The 27,345-nt window shown below is 40.8% G+C and overlaps 1 protein-coding gene across 1 annotated transcript in view; it reads left to right on the top strand.

Annotated features, from left to right (window-relative positions):
* The window catches only part of LOC139724510 (uncharacterized), a 64,409-nt gene that overhangs the window by 12,249 nt on the left and 24,815 nt on the right, over positions 1 to 27,345 (top strand). Inside the window, exons 15-45 of the mRNA XM_071635644.1 lie at positions 302 to 484; positions 1,127 to 1,288; positions 4,432 to 4,641; positions 5,193 to 5,372; positions 5,934 to 6,203; positions 6,662 to 6,796; positions 7,246 to 7,470; positions 8,274 to 8,405; positions 9,001 to 9,162; positions 9,934 to 10,056; positions 10,719 to 10,878; positions 11,478 to 11,653; positions 12,124 to 12,315; positions 12,901 to 13,122; positions 13,908 to 14,161; positions 14,852 to 15,069; positions 15,609 to 15,832; positions 16,785 to 16,931; positions 17,594 to 17,758; positions 18,266 to 18,592; positions 19,130 to 19,238; positions 19,766 to 20,040; positions 20,785 to 20,940; positions 21,217 to 21,432; positions 22,160 to 22,274; positions 22,656 to 22,852; positions 23,491 to 23,703; positions 24,115 to 24,388; positions 24,987 to 25,131; positions 25,960 to 26,092; positions 26,693 to 27,232. Coding sequence (XP_071491745.1) covers positions 302 to 484; positions 1,127 to 1,288; positions 4,432 to 4,641; positions 5,193 to 5,372; positions 5,934 to 6,203; positions 6,662 to 6,796; positions 7,246 to 7,470; positions 8,274 to 8,405; positions 9,001 to 9,162; positions 9,934 to 10,056; positions 10,719 to 10,878; positions 11,478 to 11,653; positions 12,124 to 12,315; positions 12,901 to 13,122; positions 13,908 to 14,161; positions 14,852 to 15,069; positions 15,609 to 15,832; positions 16,785 to 16,931; positions 17,594 to 17,758; positions 18,266 to 18,592; positions 19,130 to 19,238; positions 19,766 to 20,040; positions 20,785 to 20,940; positions 21,217 to 21,432; positions 22,160 to 22,274; positions 22,656 to 22,852; positions 23,491 to 23,703; positions 24,115 to 24,388; positions 24,987 to 25,131; positions 25,960 to 26,092; positions 26,693 to 27,232 — 6,240 coding nt within the window. The remainder of the gene's footprint in view (positions 1 to 301; positions 485 to 1,126; positions 1,289 to 4,431; positions 4,642 to 5,192; positions 5,373 to 5,933; positions 6,204 to 6,661; positions 6,797 to 7,245; positions 7,471 to 8,273; positions 8,406 to 9,000; positions 9,163 to 9,933; positions 10,057 to 10,718; positions 10,879 to 11,477; positions 11,654 to 12,123; positions 12,316 to 12,900; positions 13,123 to 13,907; positions 14,162 to 14,851; positions 15,070 to 15,608; positions 15,833 to 16,784; positions 16,932 to 17,593; positions 17,759 to 18,265; positions 18,593 to 19,129; positions 19,239 to 19,765; positions 20,041 to 20,784; positions 20,941 to 21,216; positions 21,433 to 22,159; positions 22,275 to 22,655; positions 22,853 to 23,490; positions 23,704 to 24,114; positions 24,389 to 24,986; positions 25,132 to 25,959; positions 26,093 to 26,692; positions 27,233 to 27,345) is intronic.

Here is a 27,345-nt window from a genome sequence, read left to right as displayed (position 1 = left end):
GTCCTGCCGAACAAGAGTGATAGCATTTATCATGCATCCCATTTGCCTAAAAGATTAGTTTGGTTTATTTCTGCATTTTTTTTTTTCTCCGAATACAATAACAAATGAAAACAAAGTGATACAGACTATACAAAAAAAAAGAGGAGAGTTAACATACAAATAAATTTAAGAAATGTCAATTTCATAGCAACATCAATCTGTAATGACATATGAATCAAAGCAACAATAAATAATTTTGTAAACAAAGAGGCTTTTAATTTAGTGCTAATTTCATTCATTTATTTCTTGTCTTTGTTCTAAGATCAATGCCATCCTGGTTTCTACTGCCCCGGAGGCAACGATGACCCCACCCCCGACGGATTCGAGTGCCTGGCTGGTCACTACTGTGAGCGTGGCTCAGCCTACCCAACCCCATGTGCTAATGGAACATTCTCAAATACCACAGGGAACACTGAGGCACCCAATTGCGAATCATGTACTCCCGGTAAGTGGATCAAGCCATTTTTTTTTTTTTTTTTTTTGGGGGGGGGGGGGGGTGGATGGGACTTAGACCCTAAATAGGCTACCGTTATTTTTGGACAGCAGTGCGTTTTATCAAATGAAGAACCTGAACTCCCCTGTAGGTTTTATCCTATAGCTTTATCAAGTTGCTGTGGCTACAGTGATGGCATTTACTCCTTAGTGTCAGATAGTAAATACAATGCAGCTTATCCAGTGTTAAAGCATAGCATGACCCTCTTTCTTTATGTCAAGTGTTTCAAGCTTATGATTGACTGCAGTAGCCATCATAAGCAAATCAATGAGATGATGTGAATGGAAGGGAACAAAAGAAAAAACAACAACGAAGAAGCTAAACGTGATTCGTGTGTAATTTCTTAATCAAATGTCTCTATTGTACTGGAGTGGCATGGCCAAACCTGTAGCATTAATAAGAAAAATGCAAGAAAACCCATGAAACATGTGTCATTTGCCATTGTCTTTTAACACAATAAGTTTGATCCAATATTAGAATGACATCATTCGGATACCATTAACCTTTAGTTGAAGATTTTTGGAGAATATCATGAAGATTTGCCTAAAATAGATGCTAACTGTGAATCCACATAACTTGTGTCTGTCTCACCAGGCTACTACTGTGCTGGGGAACATCTCTCCACGCCATCCGGCCCATGTGCTGTCGGCTACTACTGTCCAGGCGGACAGTCCACTAAGTATCCAGTCAGCTTTATCTGTCCGGCTGGCTTTGCCTGTCCTCTGGGCAGCTCTCAGCCTGAGCTTTGTCCAAGAGGTAAAGATAAAGAACTATTGCAGAAATGGGTCATATCGTAAAAACATGTACATTGAATCCGGCTGACTGGACTTACAGCTGTACTTGTGAAAATCACAGAGAGAACAGTTTCGTGACTCATCTGAGTCACTTCCTTAGCTCTGTCTGGCTGGCAAGCATTCACCTGTGATGGGTGAATGGATCTAATTCACACACTTTTATCATACTACCTTGATGAATCAAAATCTACATTGACATATTAATGTATAATATGTACACTGTAATACATACTTTTGCACTCATCACACTCCTTTGAAGAAATGTAGAGGGTATATGCCACTTGTTGCATATGTCTTAATATTATTTTTCTTACACTAAGTTTATGGAAGTTAGTCTCCAATAAATGCTGATATACATAATTATGCATAGTGAGCGGTGCATGTGTATTTAGTTGGTTAATACACATGTAGATTGCATGTGTGTCACTTGTTTTTAGCACAAAGAAAATTTCATTAAGATGTTTGTTGAATTGTCATGTATGCTGTGAACAAGATTTAAAAAATATCATGTAGTTGTAAAGCTGCTTGGATAAGTGGGGGTAGTATAACACACATTCACAATTGTGAAATAGCAAAAATATGATTTTCTGAGCCTGCACGTGTCAAATTTGAAAGTAGAATAAAGCAGTCAGTGTATTCAGGCTTTCAAGTGGCCCTACTTTTCCTACTTTTTCCTACTTTTTTACTGCTATCCCTACTTTTCCTACTTTTTTGCTCAAAATCCTACTTTTTCCTACTTTTTCCTACTTTTTTGGTGGAAAACCCCGCAAAAAAAAAAAAAAAAAAAAATGTGCAAGGCTACTTGAATAGTTGATATTCAGAAATGATGAGTAGACTCTAGTTGCAGATTCTTACTGGTGGGGAGAGCCTCTTCAGCATGAAAGAGGGATAACACACACCAATCAACCACAAGACTGCTGCCAGCCTCAGCTTTTGCTCCTGTGTAGACCTAGATGTGATTGATCCCACTGATATTGCAGCCTAGGACATGGAGCAGTGCTCATCCAGCTCTCATCATTGCTCAAAATTACCAGGCTCTCCAAAGGAGCAAAAGTGAGGCTGAGGCAGCAGGGTTGTGAGTACAAATTAAGATTTACATGTAGCAGTGGCGTATCTGGGGGGGGGCAAGGGGGCACATGCCCCGGGCGCCACTCCTTGGGGGCGCAAAAAAACGAAAAGAAGAAGAAGAATAAGAAGAAAACGAAAGAAAAAAAGAAGAGGAAGAAGAAGGGGGAAAAAAAAAAACCTCGCCCGGACGGGGTGGGGGGGGGGGGGGGAGAAGGGGGGAGGGGCAGAAAACCAAATCAAACAAGATAAAAACAAAACATGATGATGACGCGGACAAGTAACAATGTTTATTGTGTTCACACAACAATTCCGAATTCCATGTTTTGTAAGCTGAAATACAAACATTTTCGGCTCGCTCGCTGCGCTCGCTTGCCAAAATAAAAAAAAAAGAAGATAAGAACAAAACGTGATGATGACGCAGAAATATACAAATTTCGGCTCACTCGCGCATACTATTTTAAAGTATTTCTCAAGTCCTCAGTTTGTTGGTATGAATCGCTATCAATCAGACCGTCACTATATCTTGATTAGAATTGTAAGATTTAATCAGCAAAAAAGAAAAAAAAAGACATGTTTGTAAGCTGAAATACAAACATTTTCGGCTCGCTCGCTGTGCTCGCTTGCCAAAATTTATCCCCCAAAAAGATAAGAACAAAACGTGATGATGACGCAGAAATATACAAATTTCCGCTCACTCGCGCATACTAATTGAGAGTATTTTTTTTTCAAGTCCTTAGTTTGTTGGTATAAATCGTTATCTATAAGGCCGTCACTATATCTTGATTAGAATTGTAAGATTTAATAAGCAAAAAATGACAAGAATCCCATGTTTTGTCAGCTGAAATACAAAAATTTTCGGCTCCCTCGCTGCGCTCGCTCGCCAAAATTTAGCCAAAAAAAAAGAACAAAACGTGATGATGATGCAGAAATATACAAATTTCGCTTCACTCATGCATACTAATTGAGAGTATTTTTTCAAGTCCTTAGTTTGTTGGTATAAGTTGTTATCTATAAGGCCGTCACTATATCTTGATTGGAATTGTAAGATTTAATAAGCAAAAAATGACAAGAATCCCATGTTTTGTCAGCTGAAATACAAAATTTTTCGGCTCGCTCGCCAAAATTTAGCCCCCCCAAAAAAGAACAAAACGTGATGATGACGCAGAAATATACAAATTTCGCTTCACTCGCGCATACTAATTGAGAGTATTTTTTCAAGTCCTTAGTTTGTTGGTATAAATCGTTATCTATAAGGCCGTCACTATATCTTGATTAGTATTGTAAGATTTGATAAGCAAAAAATGACAAGAATCCCATGTTTTGTCAGCTGAAATACAAAATTTTTCGGCTCGCTCGCTGCGCTCGCTCGCCAAAATTTAGCCAAAAAAAAAAGAAGAACAAAACGTGATGATGACGCAGAAATATACAAATTTCGCTTCACTCGCGCATACTAATTGAGAGTATTTTTTCAAGTCCTTAGTTTGTTGGTATAAATCGTTATCTATAAGGCCGTCACTATATCTTGATTGGAATTGTAAGATTTAATAAGCAAAAAATGACAAGATTCCCATGTTTTGTCAGCTGAAATACAAAAATGTTCGGCTCGCTCGCTGCGCTCGCTTGCCAAAATTTATCACAATTTATTTCATTTAAATCACCCTCAAAAGACCCCTTTTAGGTGCTTGAAAAAACATATGTGGACTTTTTTTAAAGTCCCTACCGGGATGGGGTTGGGGTTGAACACTTTTTCAGAATTTAGGGGCGCAATTTTCGCGCTTGCCCCGGGCGCCGTTTTCCCTAGATACGCCACTGATCAAGAGTTCTGGTGAGTATCAACGAAAACTACTCCAAAATGCCTGCACGTGTCCTGATTTATTCCTACTTTTTTTTTCTTTAATGCCCTACTTTTTCCCTCTCATGTCCTACTTTTTCCTACCTTTTTAGAGATTTTGTTCCTACTTTATTCCTACTTTTTTACATTATCCCGCTTGAAAGCCTGGTGTATTACATTCCCAAATATTCCTTCCCACTGAACAGGTTTCTACCAATCGGAGGACGAGCAGGGATCGTGCGACATCTGCCCTGAGGGCTCGTACTGTGACCCCTATGAGCTGAACAATGTGACCGGGGTCATTGTGCCACAGGACTGCATCACCGGTCACTACTGCCCCAACCGGACGGAGTATGCTGAACAGAACAAGTGTCCACCGGGCACCTACTCCAACAAGACTAACCTGGCCAGTGTTGGTAAGTCTTAGCAGATTTTAGACTGTTTCACCGACACTTTACTGTGAACTTGTAAAGTACACATTTAAATGTATAGTTTGAGGTTACAAAAAATGTGATGGTACTCCAACATTGCTTTATGTACCAGAACTGATAATTCTCCAGTGTTAGCAGTAATTTTTCTTATCTCAAAGAATTAGGTAGCATGTTCAGTTTTGTGTCCAAAGCATAAGTAGAAGTACATCTTGCAAAGTAATATGATTTCTGTTTACAATGTGAACTTTGGCTAGCATGGCTTCAAATGTATTTCAGATGTGTATAGACTGGAAACATTTGATATAGATGTGTTAAAATACACTATAGTGTTATTTTACCCATTTAACCGTGGTAGCACCACCACCTCCATTTCAAACTGCTACAGTGTATAGACATATTGTAGAGGGAGGTTGCATATGTTGTGATGGAGTGTACCCTCAAGATTTCACACATGGAAGAGTAAACCCCCTGTGAAAGACAAACTCAAAATATTTTTGAATCTCTCAACCACCCCCCCCCCCCCCCCCCCCCCCCAGGTGAATGCACCCAGTGCGATGCTGGTTGGTACTGTGACGAGGCCGGACTGATGGCGCCCAAGGCCCAGTGCCAGGCAGGTTACTTCTGCACCCTGGGATCCAGCGAGCCGGCACCGGAAGATGGAAGCACGGGCAACATCTGCCCTATCGGCATGTTCTGTGTAGAGGGCTCTGTCACGGGTAGGAAAAAAAAAATTATTATGATATAGTTTGTTTCAACGTATTTTCTAATATTCTACCTTAAATGTCCCTTTTTTTTATTCACTTTGATTTAAAAAAAAAGACAATATTGGGTCATCTTGTTATGTAAAACATTGTGATTCATTTTATCCCAGCTTGTGAAGGTGTGTCATTGAAGTATAAACATGTGTATAGTAAATGTGACTTTGAATTTTCCCTGAGATTCTGTGTGCATGTACTAAATGACAAATTAAACTTTCATTGTAGTTGGGTCACATGTTGCTCGATGCCATGCAGTGCAATGGCAAATATCTTTTAGCTTCTCTAATGTGTGTTTAGTCAAGCTGGGTTGTACTATACACATTCTTTTTCTTTTCTCTAACATACTAGTGCCAGCTATTTAACATTTGTCCCAGCACTCTTGCTAGTATATGCCTAATGTCACTGTCTCGATTCATTGTATACTTCCCCCCCCCCCCAAAAAAAAAAAGAAAAAAAAAATCTTTTCATTTGGGAGCGGCTATCAATTACACTTTTGTGAATTCCTTTTGTTCATAATAGGCGAGAACTGTCCAGCCGGTCGCTATGGTAACCAGACCGGTCTTCGGGAGGCCACAGAGTGTCCCCTGTGTGACCCAGGCTACTACTGCCCCATCGTTGGCCAGTCTTCACCCTATGAGGAGTGTTCGGCAGGGTTCTACTGTGAACTCGGCTCCACGCGGCCAAACCCCACCAACACCACCGGCTACCGCTGTCCCATCGGTCACTACTGTCCACAGGGGACACCTGTCCCCATCCAGTGTCCAGCTGGAACATACAATCCTGAAGATGGTCAGTCTTTCTCTAAAGCTGTATTCCTTCTACTTAAGTTGTAATACATTTCTTGTACAGAATTTTAACTAAAAAGAGAATGATTTTCAATGAAAAGCTGTGAAAGAAAAAGGTACTGTTCATCAAGAATATGACTAACACCAGACAAAAACTGGAAACACCAAACAAAAACTGGAGACTTTTTTGATGTCAGTTTTTTCAACAAACATGGTGTGTTGTGCTCCAGTAAAAACAGTCTCTGCTGTCACCGGATTAAATAGGGAGTGTCAGATAAGTCAGATTGCCCCAGAGTGATGTCGATAAACCTGTCAGAATAGTCAGTGGACTCAAATAAAAGTGTGTATGAGAATTGTTCTCTATATGACCACATGGTACATTGTATTTCTGTCATGAAATATTGTGAGATCACTACAAATGAATCATGCTGTCTGAAAAAAAATTGTCACGTTCCTTTGCAGGCAAGGATATGCTGTCTGACTGTGTAGGCTGTGATCCAGGCTCCTACTGTCAGTACGAGGGCCAGTCTAACACCACGGGAGTGTGTATTGAGGGCTACTACTGCAGTGGGAATGCCTCTGTACCCAACCCTGAAGGTTAGTAGAAGCAAAGGATTTTTACTCTCTTGTAGTGAGCCAATATACAATGTACACTATGATGTTGCTCCCAATCCATTAGCTATCCATTGCACCTGCTAAGGAGGCAGTCAGTATATTTTCAATTTCACCACTATCAAAGCCTTTATGGAATGAGAGATAGTTTTCAGCCCAAAATCAAATACTTCATCTCTTTCCTCCAGAAAGCTCCAAATTCTCATTTTATTTGGAATATGCATAATGATAAACATAGAATAAACTCAAATGTTGGTGTAAGTCTCTAGGTACATGTATGAATGATATGAATTTTTGTGTGTATGATGTATTGACTATTGGAGATTACCTGTCTAGCATGCTGAATAATAGTTCAGCCCTGTCAAGCTAGTGAGACCATCACTGGGGTCAGTCACTCACACCTTGATGATTTCTATTTCATTTGGATTCCGCAGATGGACAGACGGGCAATATATGTCCCATTGGTCACTATTGTCCAGAGGGAAGCAGCTACCCACTGCCCTGCAACAATGCCACCTACATGAACGACACTGGTGCCTCAGAGTGCTTGACCTGTCCCGAGGGATTCATGTGTGTCCGAGGCACGGAGCCTGACCGCTGTCCGTCAGGGTACTACTGCCCTCGTGGGACTGGCTATGACATTCAGCCATGTCCAGCAGGTACTGTTCTTACACTCATATCTTGTTTAGACATGAAGCGAAACATTTGTGCTCTACAGTGCTCTACACTTCTTTGACAAACTCAACAAACCAACTATGAATACACTCTACTTAGTTTTGTTGTAACAAACATTCTCATGAGCTGTCCAGATATAAATTGTATAATGTTGTACTTACAGGTGTACATTGACATCTTTTATTTTTCTGATTCCAGTGGGTTACTGTTTGCAGATTTCAAAATCATTTGCCAGATTTTATGTAGAATTCGATGGCTTCTGAGTAAATGCTGCATCATAATGAACAATCTCTGTAACCGTTTAAAGTGTTAGACCAACTTTCTGCATCTTCCAAGCTCAGCCCACCCCTCCCTAAAAATATCAAATGGAATTTTATATTCAAAATTTTGACATGGTCATGAACTTCAGAGACCTTTGGTGTTGCCACACATATATTCACCTGTACATTGTAGAATACGCTCAAGCCCATGTAATGTGGTATCCATTGTGGTTTTACTTGCTGATATTTGTGCTTGGGTGTTCACAATAGGACAAGTCACAAGGCACTTCAAGCTGTAGACTAGAAGCTTGTCAATGAGGAGGGTTTGTAGGATATGAAGCTTGTGTGTGAAATCTTGTTTGTTTGCCTTTTCGTAGTCCATATTGTAAATTTCTTGCTGTTTCAATAAAAGTTTGAAGTTGTTCAGGAATCAAGAAAATAAAGAGAACCTAAGGTAAAGTTAGATGGAGTATAGTAAAGCTGACAAAATGTTTTTGACTCCATTTGTGTGTTGTGTCTTTATCTAGGAACCTATGGGGATGGTATGGGCCTTACGGAGGTGGGAGACTGCACCCAGTGCCCTGGAGGGTTCTACTGTGAGAGTCCAGGTCAAGGGTCAACCACAGACGAGTGTGATCCAGGCTTCTTCTGCACCATTGGTGAGCAATCTTAGATTTGCTGCTGAATGAAAAATATTTGCATTGATGAATCATGTCAACTTGATATGTTACTTTCATTTTTAATTTGTTTATTGTTAATATGTCATTATGTTTCTTAATTAACAAACCAAAGTCAATGCAACAATGGCAAAAATGTACTCATGGTTTCTAACAAGAACTTGCCAGTCTGTAAATGTAATTCTTTGGAGATATACCAGAGAAAAAATTCAGGAGATTGGGTTCTGTTTTGTGTTGTTTTGTAATATGTTTTTCTAGCTTTGATACCATAAGCAGCATGAGAAATTGTAGCAATACTTCATGAGGATACATACTTCTTCTTCAAACTTCTAAATGAATTTTTTTTTTCTGATGGGATTATGGAAAGCAGTGTTTCCTTAATATAGTTACTTGATTGAATTGGCGTTCTGTTTTCAGTGAGCTCTTAAAACTTTATGTGAGAAGCTTATGATGGAGCGTTACTGTGTGTCGCATATCAAGACTGAAGTGGATTTGTCCACTCGCTATCACCTTGAGTATGCAAGATGCTATGTAGGAGAAAGCTAATATCTCTTTCTCTTTATGTGTGCATTGACAGGTGTGAATGTGAGAGCTCCAAACGGAATGAACAACACCGGTGTGGGAGGCAGCTGCTACGCTGGCCACGAGTGTCCTCAGGGATCGGCCGCCCCCACGCCATGTCTGGCTGGTTTCTACAGCGGCTACACTCAGAGGGATAGCTGTGATGTCTGTCCTGCAGGTAGGGCTAATTGTCTTGACGTCTGTTGTGTTGTGTGGCTTTGGTATATGTAGTAATGAAAGGTCAAAGTTGAATTATGTAGTTATGACTCTTCTAAATGACAATGTAATTGTACCTGTTTCCTCATAGTAATTGTATCAATCATAGCAATTATCATGTTTTGTTGAAGATGTTTCTGTAAACATTCAAAGAATTAAAAGGATACTTAGATGATTGGGAAATAATTTGAAGATATATGTAAGACAAAAGGTTAATTTGAAATTCAGACCATGAATTATTTCGTGTTTTTATATTTCCAAGAAAAAAAAATAGTGTGTCATTTGGAAAATATGTGTACAAAGAATATATGCATGCATGGATACACATTAAGTTATTAGCTCTATCGTGTGTGTTACATTTAAAAAGATTAGATTGGAACAAAAACTCACTGAATACCGTACTGACATCCAGATATCTTATTTTGCAAGCCAACTCAGTTTAAATGAATCACAGTCTCCCATTCCTTATCCTTTTACACCATGAAGGCAATAAGGTACTTGCCAGATTCACATAATTTTGAAAGTACATGTATTTGAATTTGTAGTTATTACTGAAAATATTTTGCATGTACAAGTTATCAAAATTTTGCCAACAACTAAAATGATTATCCAAATTAAACAGTATCAAACTACAGTACCCCAAGCCCGCCTCCTAATAAAAGAAAAAACACCCTATCTTCTACGGCCAAAGCAGCTACAGTACCGTATGTTACACATTTATTTGTTTTTGTAGGCAAATACTGTGAGAATGCCACAGTAGTCCCACTGGAGTGTCCAGTCGGTCACTACTGTCCTGATGGAACGGAATACAGTGACCAGTTCCCTTGTCCAGCAGGAACATACAATAATGTCACAGGTATGTGGACAACACTCTATATTGCATGCTTCATTGGTTGACGGAAGAGTTCAACCTGTGCCCTCAGTGTGGAAACTTGTTCATATTTTTCGTTCTGAATGTACATAGGTAGCAGAGATTTCTCAGTATAATAAAGATGTTATGTAATTATTTGATTATTAAAGTATACTCTAAATGGAGGATTTTTTCTTTGTGGAATTCATGTAGATTCTGAATAGTGAGCACTTGTGATGGTATGTCATATATCATGCACCAATCATTTTTTTTTTTTTTTTTTTTTTTTGATGAGCACTGGAAATGACACCATGCTGTTTTTTTTTTTTAATTAGGAGCTTCTAAAATGATACTCAACTGGTTCTTGGTTTGTTTGTTTGTTTTTTGTTTGTTTTTTGTGTGTTTTTTGGTTGAAGAAATAAGGTAGTAGCACAAGTTGTATATCTTATCAAACTGGACATAAAGTACATGTACATACATTGTATGTACATTGTATGTCCTCAAACAGCTCCACCCCACATACCAATTATTTTCACCATTCAACTGGCTGACAGCTCTCTAACATTTATGTGAACTTGTGACCCATCAGCTTTTTTATTGTGTATATGCGATACATAGTCTAGAAATTATTCCATGTGCATGATTCATGTGTGTACCTATTCTGCCAGGCCAAACCAACTTGACCGACTGCCTGCACTGTCCACCTGGGATGTACTGTGAGGGGACCGGTCTGGACTATCCATCAGGCCTGTGTGATGAGGGATTCTACTGCTCTGGGGCGTCCCCCTCCAAGAGACCATTTGACGTCGGTGTGCTCGTTAACAACAGGTGAGATGAAAGCCAGTAGGAATGGTCTGTGGGTGATGAACCAGTGGAATATACCCTGAGAATCTAAGCCTGTTCACATCAAAAACCAATAAAAAAAACAACAACACAAAAACAAAAACAAAAATCTGCTTGCACTGTACTAGTCCAGGACTAATTAATTAGGTTGATTGGCAGGTAATAATGATAATGAATAACATTTATATAGCGCTTAATACTGATGTATCACAACCCATCAGCACAAGGCTTTATACAGCCTTATCTTTTTCAGTCATTTGTTTGTTTATGTTGTGTCAGGACTTTGTTTTGTAATACATCCAATTATAGCCAAGAACTACTTGCACATGAAGGAATTTGTTTTTGCCATGGAAGAGTTGAAATTTGTGTACATTGTAATCGATGCAATTTTTTTTTTTGGATAAAGCATGGCCCATGACAAAGGCACTATCTTAAATATTCTAAAACTTGTTTTAAGATTTGGATGTAAAGGGAGAAGGATATATGTGTGCCTTCCAGGTCATTACTGCTGGGAATAAGATCTGACAGACAATTTTAACTTTGTTCTTTTTTTTTTAATCCTATGTGTGCTTCTGACCCAACAGTTATGTATACCCCATGGACACCTGTCATCCTGAGTTTGACTGCGTCTGCCCAGACTACATCAACAGCACTGGAGGCCTCTGTGGGCCTGGCTACTACTGCCCTCAGGGGTCAGCCAAGGCCCTCAACTGTCCAGCCGGAATGTACTGTGAGACACCTGGACTCGCCTCTCCTACTGGTCAGTTTTAGTGTGTTGACTTCAGTGTGTATTGACAGGACACAGTGTATCTGTATAATAAGAGTGTAATATTTTAAGTATATGAAATGAATTATTTCATAGACACTTATGATACCTTCGCTTGTGCAGGTGACTTTTGATTTGACTTTGGGCAAATTCTTATGTGCCTTCCCTCTTTACGATTAATTAAGGTCTTTGTTAGAAAAAGTTTTGATGTACGATTGAGGTATAGACTACTGTAGTAGTGAAAGATATATGTAAAGCGTATAAAAGTAAGTTAGTATCATTGTGCTGTGGTAATAAGAAGCGTAAGGCAGATGTATGTAGCAAAATATATGCAATCCTGTAGAAGAGTCTGCTGGAATTACAATGACGTATAAAGAGCTTTTACAACAAACAAAAAAATGGAAACTTGACTCTAATTTGAAGACTGAACACTACAATTTCATTTTCCTGTCTGACGTGAATAGGTAACTGCTCTGCTGGCTACTACTGCAATCATACCAGCTTTGAGCCTGATCAGTACATCTGTCCGGCCGGCTACTACTGTCCAGAGGGGACAGGTGTCCCGTTCGCTTGCCCAGCGGGCAGCTACAGCTACACAGAAGGCAATGTGGAGCTGGGCAACTGCCTAAACTGTACAGCTGGCCAGTATTGTGCAGGTAAAAAGATAACCGATACAGAATACCAAAATCAGTCTCAGTTTGTGAAGATGATCCTTTGACATATACTCCACCCTTCTAAATACTTCTGTCTGGAGTATCTTTTTCATTCATTCTCCAACCTCCCCCACTCATTCAATTCATTCCACCCACTCAATATCCTTTCTCTTCCCATACACATATGTTCTTTCCAATGCAATAATCTGTGATGTCATCATGTAATATCAATAAAATTGAGGAGTCTTTTGTTTGCTTGATTTTGATATCTTATACATACAGTATGCCTCGTGACACCATTGTCAGACAAGTTGACTCAAATGCCTCGTATAACTATTGTGAACATACTGATGATGATTTTGATCAGTAGGTCATAATCACCATGTAATACATCTTTTACTTCTGTTAATTTCATATTAACTTGTTGATAAATATCTGTTTCCAATGATTACATCATGTTTACTTTATGTGTACTTCGTGTTTACTTTGTGTTTACTTCCTCATGACTTCTTGTTTACAGTGATTTTTTTGTTTACTTCCTGTTTACTTCTAAATGACTTCCTAATTACTGTTGTTTACTGACACCAGGAGAGGGCAATGCCTTGCCAGATGATGACTGCGACCCCGGCTACTACTGCCCTGGAGGTCAGACGTCGGCCAACCCCGTGGGTCTGGAGTGCCCAGCTGGATTCTACTGCCCCGGCGGGTCACATGATCCCATCCTGTGTGAGAACGGAACGTACCAGGCCAACACGAGGGAGGCGGCCTGTGATATCTGTCCTGGCAGCTACTACTGCGACCCAACCGAGTGTAAGATGATACCAACCTGTAGTACCAATATGTAATGAGATGATAAATGCAATTACCATTTGGATAGTAACTTCTGAAATTCTTCCATCTGACCTTTTGGTGCCTAGCTGCTGGCATGGAAAAAACAATTATGCATTGTTGTAATTGCCCTAGACTACTTCATGACAAAGGAAGCAGATAGCTTAAGATAGGATTGAGACCAAACATCTGAGAGAAAACTTAGAGACTAGCTTCTTGTGGCATTGAGATGACCACTTTTTTACAGACTAGGGTTACTGAGACTTGCTTTGTATAAATTCAGTCCACTGACCATTTCAGTGAAGTATTCTAGAATGGTAGATGATATCAGAGATGTAAAGACAATAAATATTGTGCATTTTTTAATGATTTACATGTAATATCAAATTGAGGATACAGAAAGTATGCTTTCTTGAAAATGACCTTGTAGTTGCTATGGATGTTACAGGTCTTTGGCTGGTTAGAAAAATTTCAGGTCTCAAACTGCTGTGGAAAATTGAAATTCCACAGAATGAAGAGAAAACTGCTCCAGTCATACAATGTAATATTTCCTTGTCAATGTACATTTTGTGATACAAATAAAGCTGTGGTGAAATATTGCATTAACCCATTGAGGACGAGCTGATTTTGCTTTAACACATGTTTCTCACAGACACCTGCTTGAGTATAGTTGAGACTAGTCTCCACGTATTAAAAGTTGTTTATCTCATTGCGGTTGTTGTGTCACTGTGCATCTGTTTTGACAATGTACTTGTGACGTTCTGCAGCGGGTCCAGTCACAACTCCGGAGCCCTGCCCACAGGGCTACTACTGCCCCCCTGGGACAGGAGCAGCCATGACTAACGCCTGTCCACCCGGGACGTTTGGCGATGCTGAAGGCTATGACGAACTGGACGACTGCGTATCCTGTACAGCTGGGTGGTACTGTGAGGAACCGGCCCTGTCAACTCCCACAGGAGAGTGCTACGCGGGCTTCTACTGCACTGGTGGCGCTTCAGTTCCCACGCCGTATGATGACATGGTACGCACTCTCATCCCTCCATCTTGTTTCTCTTTATTTGGTGTAATCACATTAGAGTATTGAGATGTAATGGAGATGGAATCTAGACACCATATTGTAGATCAGATATGTACATTTCACATATCACAGACTGATTTTGAATTGAGGTAATTGGAATGACCAGAGAATGAAGGCAGCAGCCAACAGCCTAGTTTAGACATAGATGTAAAATCCAAGCAATCAAATACTGTACACTATCATTGCGTGATACATTCATGCAGTCATGATAGTCTGCTGTTGTGTTGGAATAGGGATCTAGGAAGCAATAGCATACAGCCCACTCCTTTTAGTGCATGGTGTGGCAGATTAAGACACAAATAAATATGTTAGTCAACCATTATAATATAACTGACAAAATGACAATAAAAATAGGTTGTATTACACATGTTAGGCAGCGTACAGGGTTATACTGGTATCGTATCCTGACCAGGCAATGCCATATCTTAGTAGCATGGACTGTAACACAACATAATTAAACTCCCAACATGTATAAACTGTACTAGTTTCAGCTCATTTGTTGAAAAAGTAGAGAACAAGAGTGTTGTGAAGAAGTTGAGCACTGTGCTTTTGTAAGAAGGTTTCGTCCAGATTGTTGGTGCAGTCCCATGTACTGAAATTAAGGTTTGTTTTCCCCTGATGTCAACCCTTCAGGTGGATTCAGACAACTCATCGTTTACAGGAAACGACGTGTGTCCAAAGGGCTATTACTGCACCAACGGCACGGACTATCCCGAGCCATGTCCACCTGGAACATTCTCGGTCAACACTCGTGTGACCCAGGAAGAGGACTGCGACCCCTGTCCGCCGGGCAAGTACTGCAACCTGGAGGCGTTCATCCGTGTCAATGAAGCACCCGACTGCGATCCTGGGTAAGTGCTATACAGAAGCCACTCTGCCCTGTGTGAACAGACCCATGTCTTTGATGTAGGGAGTGGTGCATGATGAACTTCCAGCACATTTTGGATTATGGGTATCATATTGTACTTTTTGCAGATGTATTTCTATATCAATGTACTTGTTTGTCTGTGTGTGTGCAAATACAGTTTGATTTTTTGTTTTTCAATAGTCCATATGATTATTTATATATCTCCTTGACATCGTAGTCGAAAGTGGAATATGTACGCATGAATTACAAGTATGTTTTGATATGTTTGGACAGCTAAAAATTCCTATTACACAGAGAGTACTGCAAGCGAAATTGAGTCAATTCCATGTTTACAATTATTGAAATAAGAAAAGGGAGAAAAAAAGCAAGAAATCAGTCTTGATCAGAAAGTGCAGACACAAGAAGTTCGTCTACATAAAAAGTACAATCTTTAATCTGATGAAGAACAAAAGTGCAGCTTTGCCGAAGAACTGTGGAGATACAGTATGAAGGACTTATGATGTTTATTATTTTCTTGTACAGCTATGTGTGCACAGGAGGAAGTACCACAGGTGCACCAGCCCAAGGCAGCGGTATGGGCTACCCTTGCCCCGCTGGTCACTACTGTCCATCCGGAGTGACCGTTGAGCTGGGCTGCCCCATCGGGACCTACCAACCGGACGAGGGCCAGGCCAACTGTACCATTTGCCCGGACGGACTTATGTGCCTCTACGTCAACATGACCACACCTGAGCCATGCAAATCAGGTCAGTTAAAGGGATAGTACAGTATTGGTGGAGATGAGAATTGGGCTCTAAATTTTTTGCGAGATACCAAGAAGACACTTATGATATAGTATAGAGCATACCATTTTAAGAGGAATTCAAAGTTTATTTGATGAAAATCGGGTTTGGAATATCTGAAACATCCAAAAACAAAGTAAAACAAAGCAATCGTAATAAAGTGTGGGTCCCACACTTTATTAGAATCGCTCTTTTTTGGATATCTCAGCCATTTCAAAACCAATTTTCATCAAATAAACGTTGAATTCCTCATAGAATTACATGCCCTTCCATATTTCATAAGAAGTTTCTCATGATCTCAACAAAAAATGTTAGAAACCTGAAATTAGGTCTCAACTAGAACTGTACGATCCCTTTAACCCATTAAATGCAGGAGCTAGATGGACTCTGTAATGGCCCTGTAGGAGTCTCAATATGTAGTTAGTAATTGGTTAAGGTCTGTACTGAAGGCAATGAGATGAAAGACTGCTGTCCTGTCTGTTTAGTTCTTGGTTTATGTCTTGTTTTTTTCATTTTGCTGCATTTTCCAAACTTCCTTTCCTTCTTCACTTTACGAAACTGTGGTAGTTTTTTTTTTTTTTTGAAGAAGAATGTGAAAAAAAAATCTTGCTGTCATGTTTAATGTAAACAAGCGAATTTTTTTTTTTTTCAGTCATCTTAAGATATACAGAAGATAATGTCACTTCCTCACGCATATTTGAAATTTGCTACTAGACTGTGATAAGCAGACACATATTCCATTATTGTCTTCACTGGTAGTACATATTGGACTGGGAAACATCTGTTGTATGTGCCATAGGAATACTATCCACTACACTGAACAGTGAGTCAAGTGTATACATTACTGTATCTAATGTGTATGAGTAAATTGCTTTACTCCCACGTAACCCTTCATCCAATATCCCATGATCCCCAGGTCACTACTGTGTGTATGGAGAACAGCTGCCCATCCCATGCCCACCTGGCCGCTTTAACAACATCACAGGCATCAGTGCTGAGGAAGAGTGTGCCTACTGTGTGTCTGGCCAGTACTGTAGTGGCTATGGCAACGTCTGGCCTTCAGGTAAAAACTAACTCCCCCCCCCCCCCCCCCCACCCCCCCCCCCCCCCCCCCCAAAGAAATCTCTCTCTCTCATATAACCTTTCTAGCATTAGACAAATTCTTGATATCTTTAACCTGTCGAGGACGGACTGATTTTGCTGTAACACACATTTCCCATAGACACCTGACGAAGTATTCTCAGGACTTGTCTTCGACGGGTTTAGACAGTCATGCTATCCCATCTACTTAAACTCAGAGTTTGAAACCATATATAGCATGTAGGGTATTGTCTTTTTCTTTGTTTCTTTTTTTTTGGTGAACTGTATTCCAACACTACTCTGCATAATGTAGGGGTTTGAGAATTCTTTACTAGATATTCATTTCCTGTGCATTTTGACTTGTTGAGATTTTGGTACATTTTATTAGGTGTTGTATGTTTTATACAAGAATAATTTGTTACTCTCATTCATGCTGATAGGGTTTATTGTGTGGAAACAAACAAACAAATACCAATAAAAATGTGCTGTAATAATGGCACAGAGATGTCAGATAGGGCCCGTAACATATTATCGCATTCCTTGATGTCATAGCTAAAACCAAAGGTCACACACAGACCTCTGAAAGCAAGGGAAAAGAATCGCAGAAAAGATTCTCACCAATTTCCCCTCTGTCAAATGATTCAGGACCATGCACCGCAGGCTACTACTGTGAGGGAGGAGCCGTCGACCAGGTTCCCACGGCAACCTCAGAGTTCCCCAACAATGGACTGTGCCCAGTGGGTCACTACTGTGACGAGGGTACGCCGGCACCGGAGCAGTGTCCTGCTGGTACCATCAGATATACCGAAGGTGAGTTGAGATATCGCCTGGTCTGGGTCAAGTAGCTGTGTGGTGGTAGGGAGCATTTGATTAGAATTATAATTCTGGTGTTGTTGGGGGTTTTTTTTTTTTGTACTAATGTGTATATTTGTCACTGCAAGAATATCTTGTTTGTGTACAAGTACTATTTTCTTAATAAGTGTATTACAGTTTCTTACCACTGTATCATTGATGTCAAGCATATACATCAACACATTCAAAGCAAGTTATGGTTGTGGTCTTTGACAAGTTCTCTGTCTGAATGATAGGTCATATTTAACCCTCTTATATGTCTCTTTAGTTTGCTTTACTTGTGAATATGTCTGGATAGGTTTCAATTGATATTTGATAAAATAATCAGGATCTTATTCTGTTACGTGTCTTCTAGATGGTACCATCAAGAGTACACCAGCAAACTTCCTTTGAATGAATGAAAAGTATCAATCACTGCATAGTATAACTTGTCAGTGCACCAATTTCTCATTATATCTGCTTCAGGAGCTGCTGGTGTAGGAGACTGCTTACCCTGTCCCGGTGGCTACTACTGTGAAACTCCCGGCAAGACCAACGCCACCGGCCAGTGCTCGGCCGGCTACTACTGTCCAGCCAACGAGACCATCACCGCCCCGTCCCCTGGGGCCTTCCGATGTCCCGTGGGTCACTACTGCCCGGTGGGGTCCCCAGCCCCTGTGCCCTGTGGAGTCGGGAACTACCAGCCAGACGTCGGCAGAGACAGCTGTATCCAGTGCCAGGCCGGATACTACTGTGAGAGTTCTCTTTACCCAGACCCCACACCGTGCCCAGCATACCACTACTGTCCAGCAGGTAAGACTAGACGCCATCTGCGCCTCCTGCTAGATGCCACTTCCAACATATGGCTTACTATATCTATCTGAATGTAGTTAGTGATGAAACAAATTCATAATGTATAACGGATATACACCGAAATAGGTTTTGATGTCAGACTAGCTTTCAGATGCCACTGTTACTATTTTTTATAGTATTTAGTAGTGTTGTTTTTTTTTTTTTGCCCAAAATGCGGTGGGTTTCATGGAATACATACTGTGTTTGCAATTTTTTTTTAATGACACTTGTCCATTGCAGGAATGGTAAAATACTGTTTGCCCACCAAAAATAGACATTTTCAGCCATCAGAATATTGCAATGCTGTTCACAAGGTTAGCATCCCTGAGCTTTTTATGACTAGTGTGAGAATGGGGTATGGCTTTGAGATACAAGTAATGCATACCCAGAAACATATTAAGATATGCAGGACTGTATTTTTCCATGTACAAGCCATTTTCAGTGCAACCAAACATACTGTCACTCTTGTGTACCCTCCTTGTCTTGCTTTCCCCACAGCTACCCGAACACCAATCCCCTGCCCGGATGGTACCTTCACCTACCCCAACGACACCGGGTTGAAGTCCGAGTACGAGTGCCTGCCCTGTCTGTCGGGCCAGTACTGCAGGTATGTCTGGACTGGCTTTACAACATTGTGTCACCAGATTTCACTTTGCAAGGTGTACAAACATTGTGGCATGAGTTATCAGCATTTTGCTTTCCCAGATGGCTATACTAACATGTCAGGAAAACACCAAAGGTCTTGGTGTAATATCAGGGATACACTGGGTGTTCATCGCTGTCGTACACCAACCATGAATTACACAGCTGACTCCCTAATGGCATTGTGTGTAGCAATTTTCTTGTATTACGGTGCTGGCTTTTGTGTCAACAAATTACATGTATGCATAATGGGTGTAAGATGTTTCTGGTTGTATGCCATTAGAATCTTCTGTTGTCAAGTGTGGACGAATAAGTTTAATATTAGAGCATCTTAGTTTAGTCTTCTGTCAGAAAACTTGGACAAAAAACCCCAGAAAATATACCGTAGATTCTGCAAAAATAATCATGCACAGAGTGAATGTTTGAAGGGTAAGATCATGTCAAGTCAGGTGTGTGGGTGTTTCATTATATTTTTGGCCTTTCCATTCACAGAGGAGGACAGCTCCAGGGAGCCTGTGCCCAGGGCTACCTGTGCCTCAGCCGTAGCTCAGAGCACACCCCCAACGGGACCTTCCCTGTCTTTGATGTGGACAAGACCCAGTGTGAGGACAACACCACCTGTGCCGGCCCCTGTCCGCGTAGCCACTACTGTCCAGAGGGCACCCCGGACCCCATCCCCTGTGCCAACAACACCTATAGGGATGAGTACTTTGGCAGTGTGGAGGAGGACTGTTATCCCTGCCCACCTGGTAGCTACTGTCTAGAAGGTAGGACAGTGTTTGCTGACTTTTCTATTTTCTCATATCATTGCCCTCGATTGCTTAGTAGTTGATGGTGTTACTAAAATAAAAGACTCACTTAAGCAGGGCATGGTAAAGTTTTACTGTGGAATGATGTTAAGATTACTTTTATTGAAAGTCTCCATTACGTTCATTCAGTTTATTGACCAATTTCTGTACGTATTATGGAAACAGCCCTACTTGTTATGTCACGATTTTGGCCTGTTTTTGTATGTCTGTTTTGTTGCTGTATTATGATTAAATGTATTCATTGTCATGCTGAATCAAACTTGTTTTGTGTTTCTCTATATTTACACATCTAAAATGCCATGTAAATGATAATAATGATGATTATTATGATAGTATTCAGTGATTTTATTCACTTTGAATTAAACTTAACTGGGTTTCAGCAGTAACAGAATACAACACTGGTATACAATGTTTGTGGTAACTAAGATTGTGCCACCTAAAGATGAATATTTCTTATCATAATTTTGAACAGGACTTACAAGCTGTCCAGTGTTGTATTTACTAATGTAATAACACAACCATTGGTCTTTGACATAGATCTGTGAATTATTTTAAAGCAGCATTGAGATTGTAGAATGATAAAGGCGTTCCTGCACAAAGAGCTAAGCACAGTTTTTCTAAGCTGTGATATCATATGTACCAGTGTCTACAGCATTTCACCCCTAATCTCCATCATCATAATCATTTTTTCTTTTTCTTCAGGTGACCCCACCTTGTACCCTTGTCTGCTGGGTCACTACTGTCTCCAGGGACAGGCCCCCATTGAGTGTCCTCTCTACCACTATCGGGACGTAGAGGGCGCTACCAGCATGCAGGACTGCTTCAACTGCGAGCCAGGGTATTTCTGCAATGAAACAGGTTAGTGCTGTCCAGCCCTAGTTTGAAGGGTCAATGGTCAAAGGACATAACTTATGCATAATGTCACTTTGAAAACAAGTGAAGTGCCTAACCAAATTTATTTAAAAAAAAAGAAAAAGAGAAGAAAGGTCATTGATACCAATGTGCAAATGAGCTTACTCCACACTGGCATATTTCAGTAGCATTGTAAAATATAGTCCTTGGAGTGTTAATATGATGAATGAGTCAAAACTATTGTACTAATCTTTCTTTCTTCTGTCGGACTTCCCCCGCCAGGCATGACTAACACCACGTTCTACCCCTGTCCTGTGGGTCACTACTGTGAGGAGGCCACCACGGAACCCGTCCCCTGCACCGGAGGTCGTATGAGCACCACGGAGGGGCGCGTCAGCAATGAAGACTGCCCTCTGTGTACGCCAGGCTACTACTGCCCCAACGACACCATCAATGTCCACGGTATTCCATGTCGCCCGACCTACGAGTGCCCAGAAGGTGAGGCAAATTGGAAAGATTTATGTTGATACGAAAATGTTTAGTTCACATAGTTTAGATTAATGTCAAAAGAAGAAGCAGAAAATTAATCTCTGTGCATTTGCTCCAATAATACTGCAAAAGTACATTGTACAATGTGTAAGTATTCCTGTTCATACACATACCACCATGAAGAGGTTAGACCTAGGGATAAGTGGCTTCCATCTACATTTGGAAACTCTGTGGTCCTTGATAAAAGAAGAGCATGTATGCTGTTTCCGTGAATGTGACCAATGGAAAGTTCACTGGTCTTGTGTCTTTTGTGTGATCATGCATTCTTGGGTGTTGTATATGAAAAGTTTTATCACAAAATGGGTCATGTGCTATTTTCAAAGTAAGTCAATCATCATATAGATCAAAATGAAACACCTTACTTGTTACACAACAAGGAATATTCTTCAAGTTATGATTAGAAATATTTGTTATCATTATTTTCTTTCTCTTTTGACAGCTTGAATCTTAAATTTCTCAAATTGACAAGAATGGAGTTAACTCCTTTTACAGTCAAACTCTTCATAATATGTAGATTTTAAAAGTTAGAAAGCCTTTATCTATGCTATTTATTGGATCCATGTATATCTCAAGCCTGTCTCTGGGGTCAAATGTTACATTCTTTTTGGGTAGCCCAGCACACTGGTTTCATTCTAACATTAATTGTGAAATACGTAATTCTACATTTCTGTGACAGGTGCATCTATTGAGGTGACCTGCAGAGCCGGTCACTACTGCGAGGGGGTGACAGGCGAACCTCCCATCTGTCCAGGGGGCTACTACTGTCCCATCGGCTCCTTCACCCCCACAAGGTCAGTCTGGAATGAGCTGAGCATCACTAAACACCTATGGTGATGATTTTAAGTAACACTAATTTTTGAGAAAGAAAAGTTTAACTACATTGATGTCTTTACACTTATTTCACATGGCCATACAAAAGCATTTGTGTTGCTGTATTCAAGCAACCATTGGAATTACTATTTTGAGTACTGTCCGAAAGAGGACTAAGAAAAGACTAAGAGGATTAAGAAAAGAAGGAAAAAGAAATGCTAGATTTTAGGCATACAAAGACATTTTTTCTTGTTCAGATGCAAAATAATTCATCGCAGTAGGTCTTATTTAAAGGGGTTGACTAAAACACAATGACTTGTTTTGTGATTGTGATGTCTCCTGATGTACCGTTCGGTCCACAGATGTTTCTACCCTAAGTACTGTCCAGAAGGCAGTGAGTTCCCACTGGCCTGCCCTCTTGGCTACCGGGCTGTCAACCACAACGAGCTGCGTGACTCAGACTCCGATTCCTGTTTCGTCTGCCCAGCTGGTACCTATGGCAACCACACAGAGCGCTTCTATTGTGCAGACTGTCCCGAGGGATACTATTGCCCAGAAGGTAAGAAGTTGTTGTTTTCTCTGTCTCATTAATGCTTCTTTAAGAAAGATTAAGAAAATGTTTGCCCTTCCATTTGGCCATACTTGACTGAGGTGTTCTATTGGCACTCACTTTAAAATTCCCCTCAATGTTAAAAGAATATGAGCTGGACACCAGAAATTTAACAATACCATAGTCCCATGTGAATGTGATATATTTACTATTGGGAAAATTAATTCCGTTCATGAATAATTACTTTCTGAACATTTAGTCTAATTGGCAAAGAGATAGGCCAGTAGACAGGGCTGTCAGTGAACAAAGAAATAAAGGAAAATTTACCCATGTACATGTCAAATTGCCCAAGATAGACCGGCATATTCTGAATTCCAACTAAATCTAGCAATAAGCCCATCAGTCAGGAATGACATTGGTATGCAAAGAGCATACCAATTCTATGCAAAATGATTAAGTTTCCCAATGTAAAATCTCTTTGTAGATATGAACAAACAGTGACCACTTTACCTCCTCTGTAACCTATTTCAGCAACACTTTGATGATTTCTGTTTGAGATGGCTCCTGAACTTGTCTTTGTATAAGAGTCACTTCATCTTTCTCTTATACCTCTTGTCCTCCCATTGTGTCATGCATTACCTTAATAGGTACTGGCAACCCCCAGGACTACCCCTGTGAGAAGGGCTACTACTGCCCTGCCAACTCCTCCGCCCCCACGCCATGCCCCGCTGGTACCTATGGCAACCAGGCCCTGGCCGTGGCCGCTTCTCAGTGCGTGGACTGCCCGGCGGGCACCTACAACAACCTGGAGGGCCAGGTGGCCTGCCGCCCCTGTGGCAGTGCATCCTCTTCGGAACCGGGTGAGTGTTAAGGGTCTCAGTCCCTATTCACATTTGCAAATACATCCATATTAACCCATTTTCTGCAAAATGGTTCAATTCAGTAGACTTTTACTGTACATGTTGGTTGTGCAAAAGTGCCATGAGCATCAATTTTGAAATACTGTAGCATTTTATAAGAGGCCACTATTGTTTGTCATTATTATTAGACTTTGTAAAGGAAACACAGAGTTCTTGTACTCAGTGGATTAACAGTTATTTTGTTAACATATTGTGAAGGTGCTACCTGTACTTCATTTGATGAATCTTATTTCTGTGTATCACATACAACTCTGTACTACTATATTGTACATTAGTATGATAATATTTACATGAAATAAATGTCATTAGATTGAAACTAAATCTGAAACTCTTTCACTGTCTTGCCTGCAGGAAGCCCAACATGTACCTGCACAGGCGCATACCGGTCATTCCAGATCTCGGACGGGTCCTGCGAGTGCCAGTCTGGCTATGTGTACTACGACGAGACTGACCAGCAGCAGGTCGAGGGCAATGGCGAGGGAGACTGCCAGCCCAGAGTGGACACTCGCTGCGAACTCTCCCAGAGCCGCGATGCCAGCACCCGAGAGTGCGTCGACCCGTCTACTGTGGACTGCACCACGCAGTGCGGCACCAACGGTGGCTCCTGGAATGTCGACGTTGGAAGGTGAGGGGGAAAATCGCTTGTCAATATCCTTATGTAAATGTGATGTTTTGGGGGGATTTACCAAGGAGATATACTGCACACAGTATTTACGTACTGAAAATGAAATTCACTCTGAGGATCCTGTAAAACTTTTGCTGAGCTCAACACATGATAATACAAGGCACTCTGTACTCCTGCTCTGCTGTCTAATTAAAGTCCATGTGCATTTGTTTTATTATCTATACTTGTCAAACCTTTGGTGCAGAAATCAGGGCGGACAATAAACATGATGGGTTGTTCAGATCTGAGCAGCTTATTCATTGCCATATGCGGGATCTTAAGCAGCACAACAGTGATACTTGGTCTAAGCGGAGCCCCCAAGTGGTGCATTCGGCAGTGTGAATACTTGAGACATATCCTCACATATAAATCCTTCTACAAAACAGCTGCAATTAACAAGTGACAAAATGAAACGAAAGCATACGATATCAACCAGGCAACCAAAAATGATGCTAAGGGAAGATATGACCCAGTAACCAATTCATCCAAGTCATGACATATTTAGCAATTAATTAGATCCGAAAATGAATACCTCAGTCCCATTTCCATTTGCAACCAGGTGTGAATGCAATACGTACACCACTGTGGAGAGCATCTGTGGAAATAACTGCAGCCAGGTGATACCCACCGCCATGATTTCTGTCAACGCCAACGGTGCCCTCAGTCTGACCTGCACGGACCCATCGGGCAACACCATGAGCAAGGTGAGTGGAGGGAGATGATGAAGTAAATGCAGTTGCTATCAAATGGTGATTTGTGCAAGAAAAATTTATGAAATTAGGCAAGGAGTCTTTAAGTTGATTGTTCAAGTTGGCTTTTAAGAAGCTGCAGAAACACCAGAGGTAACATTGTGTGACATATTGTTATGATTGCAAATTTGATTGTGACATAAATATCTCAACTGTCTTCGTATATTATGCTTTAATAGCATTTGTTTGTTTGTTTGTGTGTTTTTGCAGTGCTTTTTATGATATTACCTTTCTGCGCAGTGGCAAACCATTTGATTAGCTTAATATGAAACTTCCCTCTGTCGGGATACTTGAATTAGCTGTTATTGTAAAACGAGGAATGTCTGCATGCATTTTAATTTCGTGAGAGCCAAGGTTCACTAAATTAAAATGCACACAAAAGTTCTTGTTTACATTATATGCATTTAATGTTAGAGGCAACGTGCAAACATTTCATGCCGCGAAAAAGGCTGTTGGCTTCAATTCGCGACAATTTCTTGCCGCGAAAATATTGTGTTTTACAGTATTTGCTGTGGCACAATATATATTTAGAAAAAAAAAAAAAAAAACCCAAAGAGACCATAACTGGTTATACAGTGTAGGTACAGAACTGGCGTTCAATATGCAGTAATGATCCTGATAGTGGTAAAGTTATAGTGTCATACAGCTGTACCTGTTTCATCTGTTCAGTGAGGGACAACCTAATGATAGAGATTGTGATGCACTGAAGTTTGATTTATGAGGACATTAGGGAAATTAGAGGTAATCAGCATTCGTTTCTTCCTTCTCTCTCTCTCCCCCCAGTCAATTTCTGGCTCCATTGGCCCGAGTGCCTTCACCTCAGGGGCCAAGAGATCACAATTTGCGGAGACCTCAGACACTGGTGCGACTGGCATCGTACCAACCAGCGTTGAGGACTGCGACTCTTTCACCTCAGGTTTGTGCAGGACATTTTCTACACTCCCCCCAATTAATTTGTTCAAAAATCTTATCAGAAATAAACATGTGATTGTATACTACATCTGTTCGTGTGGTTGTTTTTGTGCAAGGGATTGCTGTAACAAGTGATGTTTCTCCAGACATCCATACATGTACATGTATGTCTCTTAAACTTCACCCATATCCTGTGGAGACCATTATTTCTCAGTCCTGATTAAAGAAACAAACTGTCTAAACTGAAATAGAACATCCTGTTGGTGTGTAAATTGTTCTCACATACATATTAGGTATGTGTGCGTCTGAAATTTTATTATTTTAGTTTATTGCTTATTCATTTTGATACCAGATGCAACTATGAAGAGAAACCATGTGGACTTTCTTGCTTTATGATATAACTGCTGGTTCACGTTTTGTGAAGACTCACCTATGATTTCTTAGTATGTTTAGAGATGGATGTAATCTAAACCAAAATATCACCAGTTCAGTCTTGTCGCTAGTCACAGTAAAATTACATGTATTTGCAGACACTACCACTCTACACATACAGTAATCCCTAAGCTAATGATCATCTGTCTTTATGTCCCTTGCACATTTGTAGATGCTACTACCATCCAGGTGACAACGGCTTCGTACTACTCAACATCTGATTCCTACACGACGATGAACTACTCCATGGGAACGCAGTCATCCCGACGTCGTCTCATGGCGGTGCAGTCGACAACGGGAGTGAGTGGCATCGAGAACCCTCTCTTCTGTCTGGAGCTGGAGGACATGCTCCTCTTTCGTGTCACCATCGACCATAGCAACCGCTCCCTTAGCAACTACCCCGTCTACGTCAAGGACCATCTCTTCAACACCAACCCGACGTTCGACTACAGCGAGTTCCGCGACCTTCGCTTCTACGTCATCAACACCAACGTCTCCATCACGTTCTTCGCGCATGTCTTCACCGAGCCGGGCCGCTACGTCTTCGCCGACGCCCAGGAGCCCAGCTGGGAGATCATCGTCGCTGTGCAGGAGCAGGACGTGTCATGTGACGCCATCCAGGTGGCGCCCTCTTCCACGGCCAACCTGGTGGAGCAAGACATCGGAAAACAGAACAACATCAACGAAGCACCAGACTGGGGTCTCATCATCGGTGAGAAACATAACACTCAGTTATTGTCATTTATTTGATAACACCTAGTACACCTACTGTGAATTTAAAGTGTTCATGTTTCATTCATTTGACAACACCTAGTACGGTCCTAC

This window comes from Diadema antillarum, unplaced genomic scaffold (assembly GCF_040938485.1).
Source record: "Diadema antillarum isolate AM-2024a unplaced genomic scaffold, OU_Dant_1.0 scf00000217, whole genome shotgun sequence".
NCBI classification, from domain to species: Eukaryota; Metazoa; Echinodermata; class Echinoidea; order Diadematoida; family Diadematidae; genus Diadema; species Diadema antillarum.
This window is presented reverse-complemented; position numbering and strand designations above follow the sequence as displayed.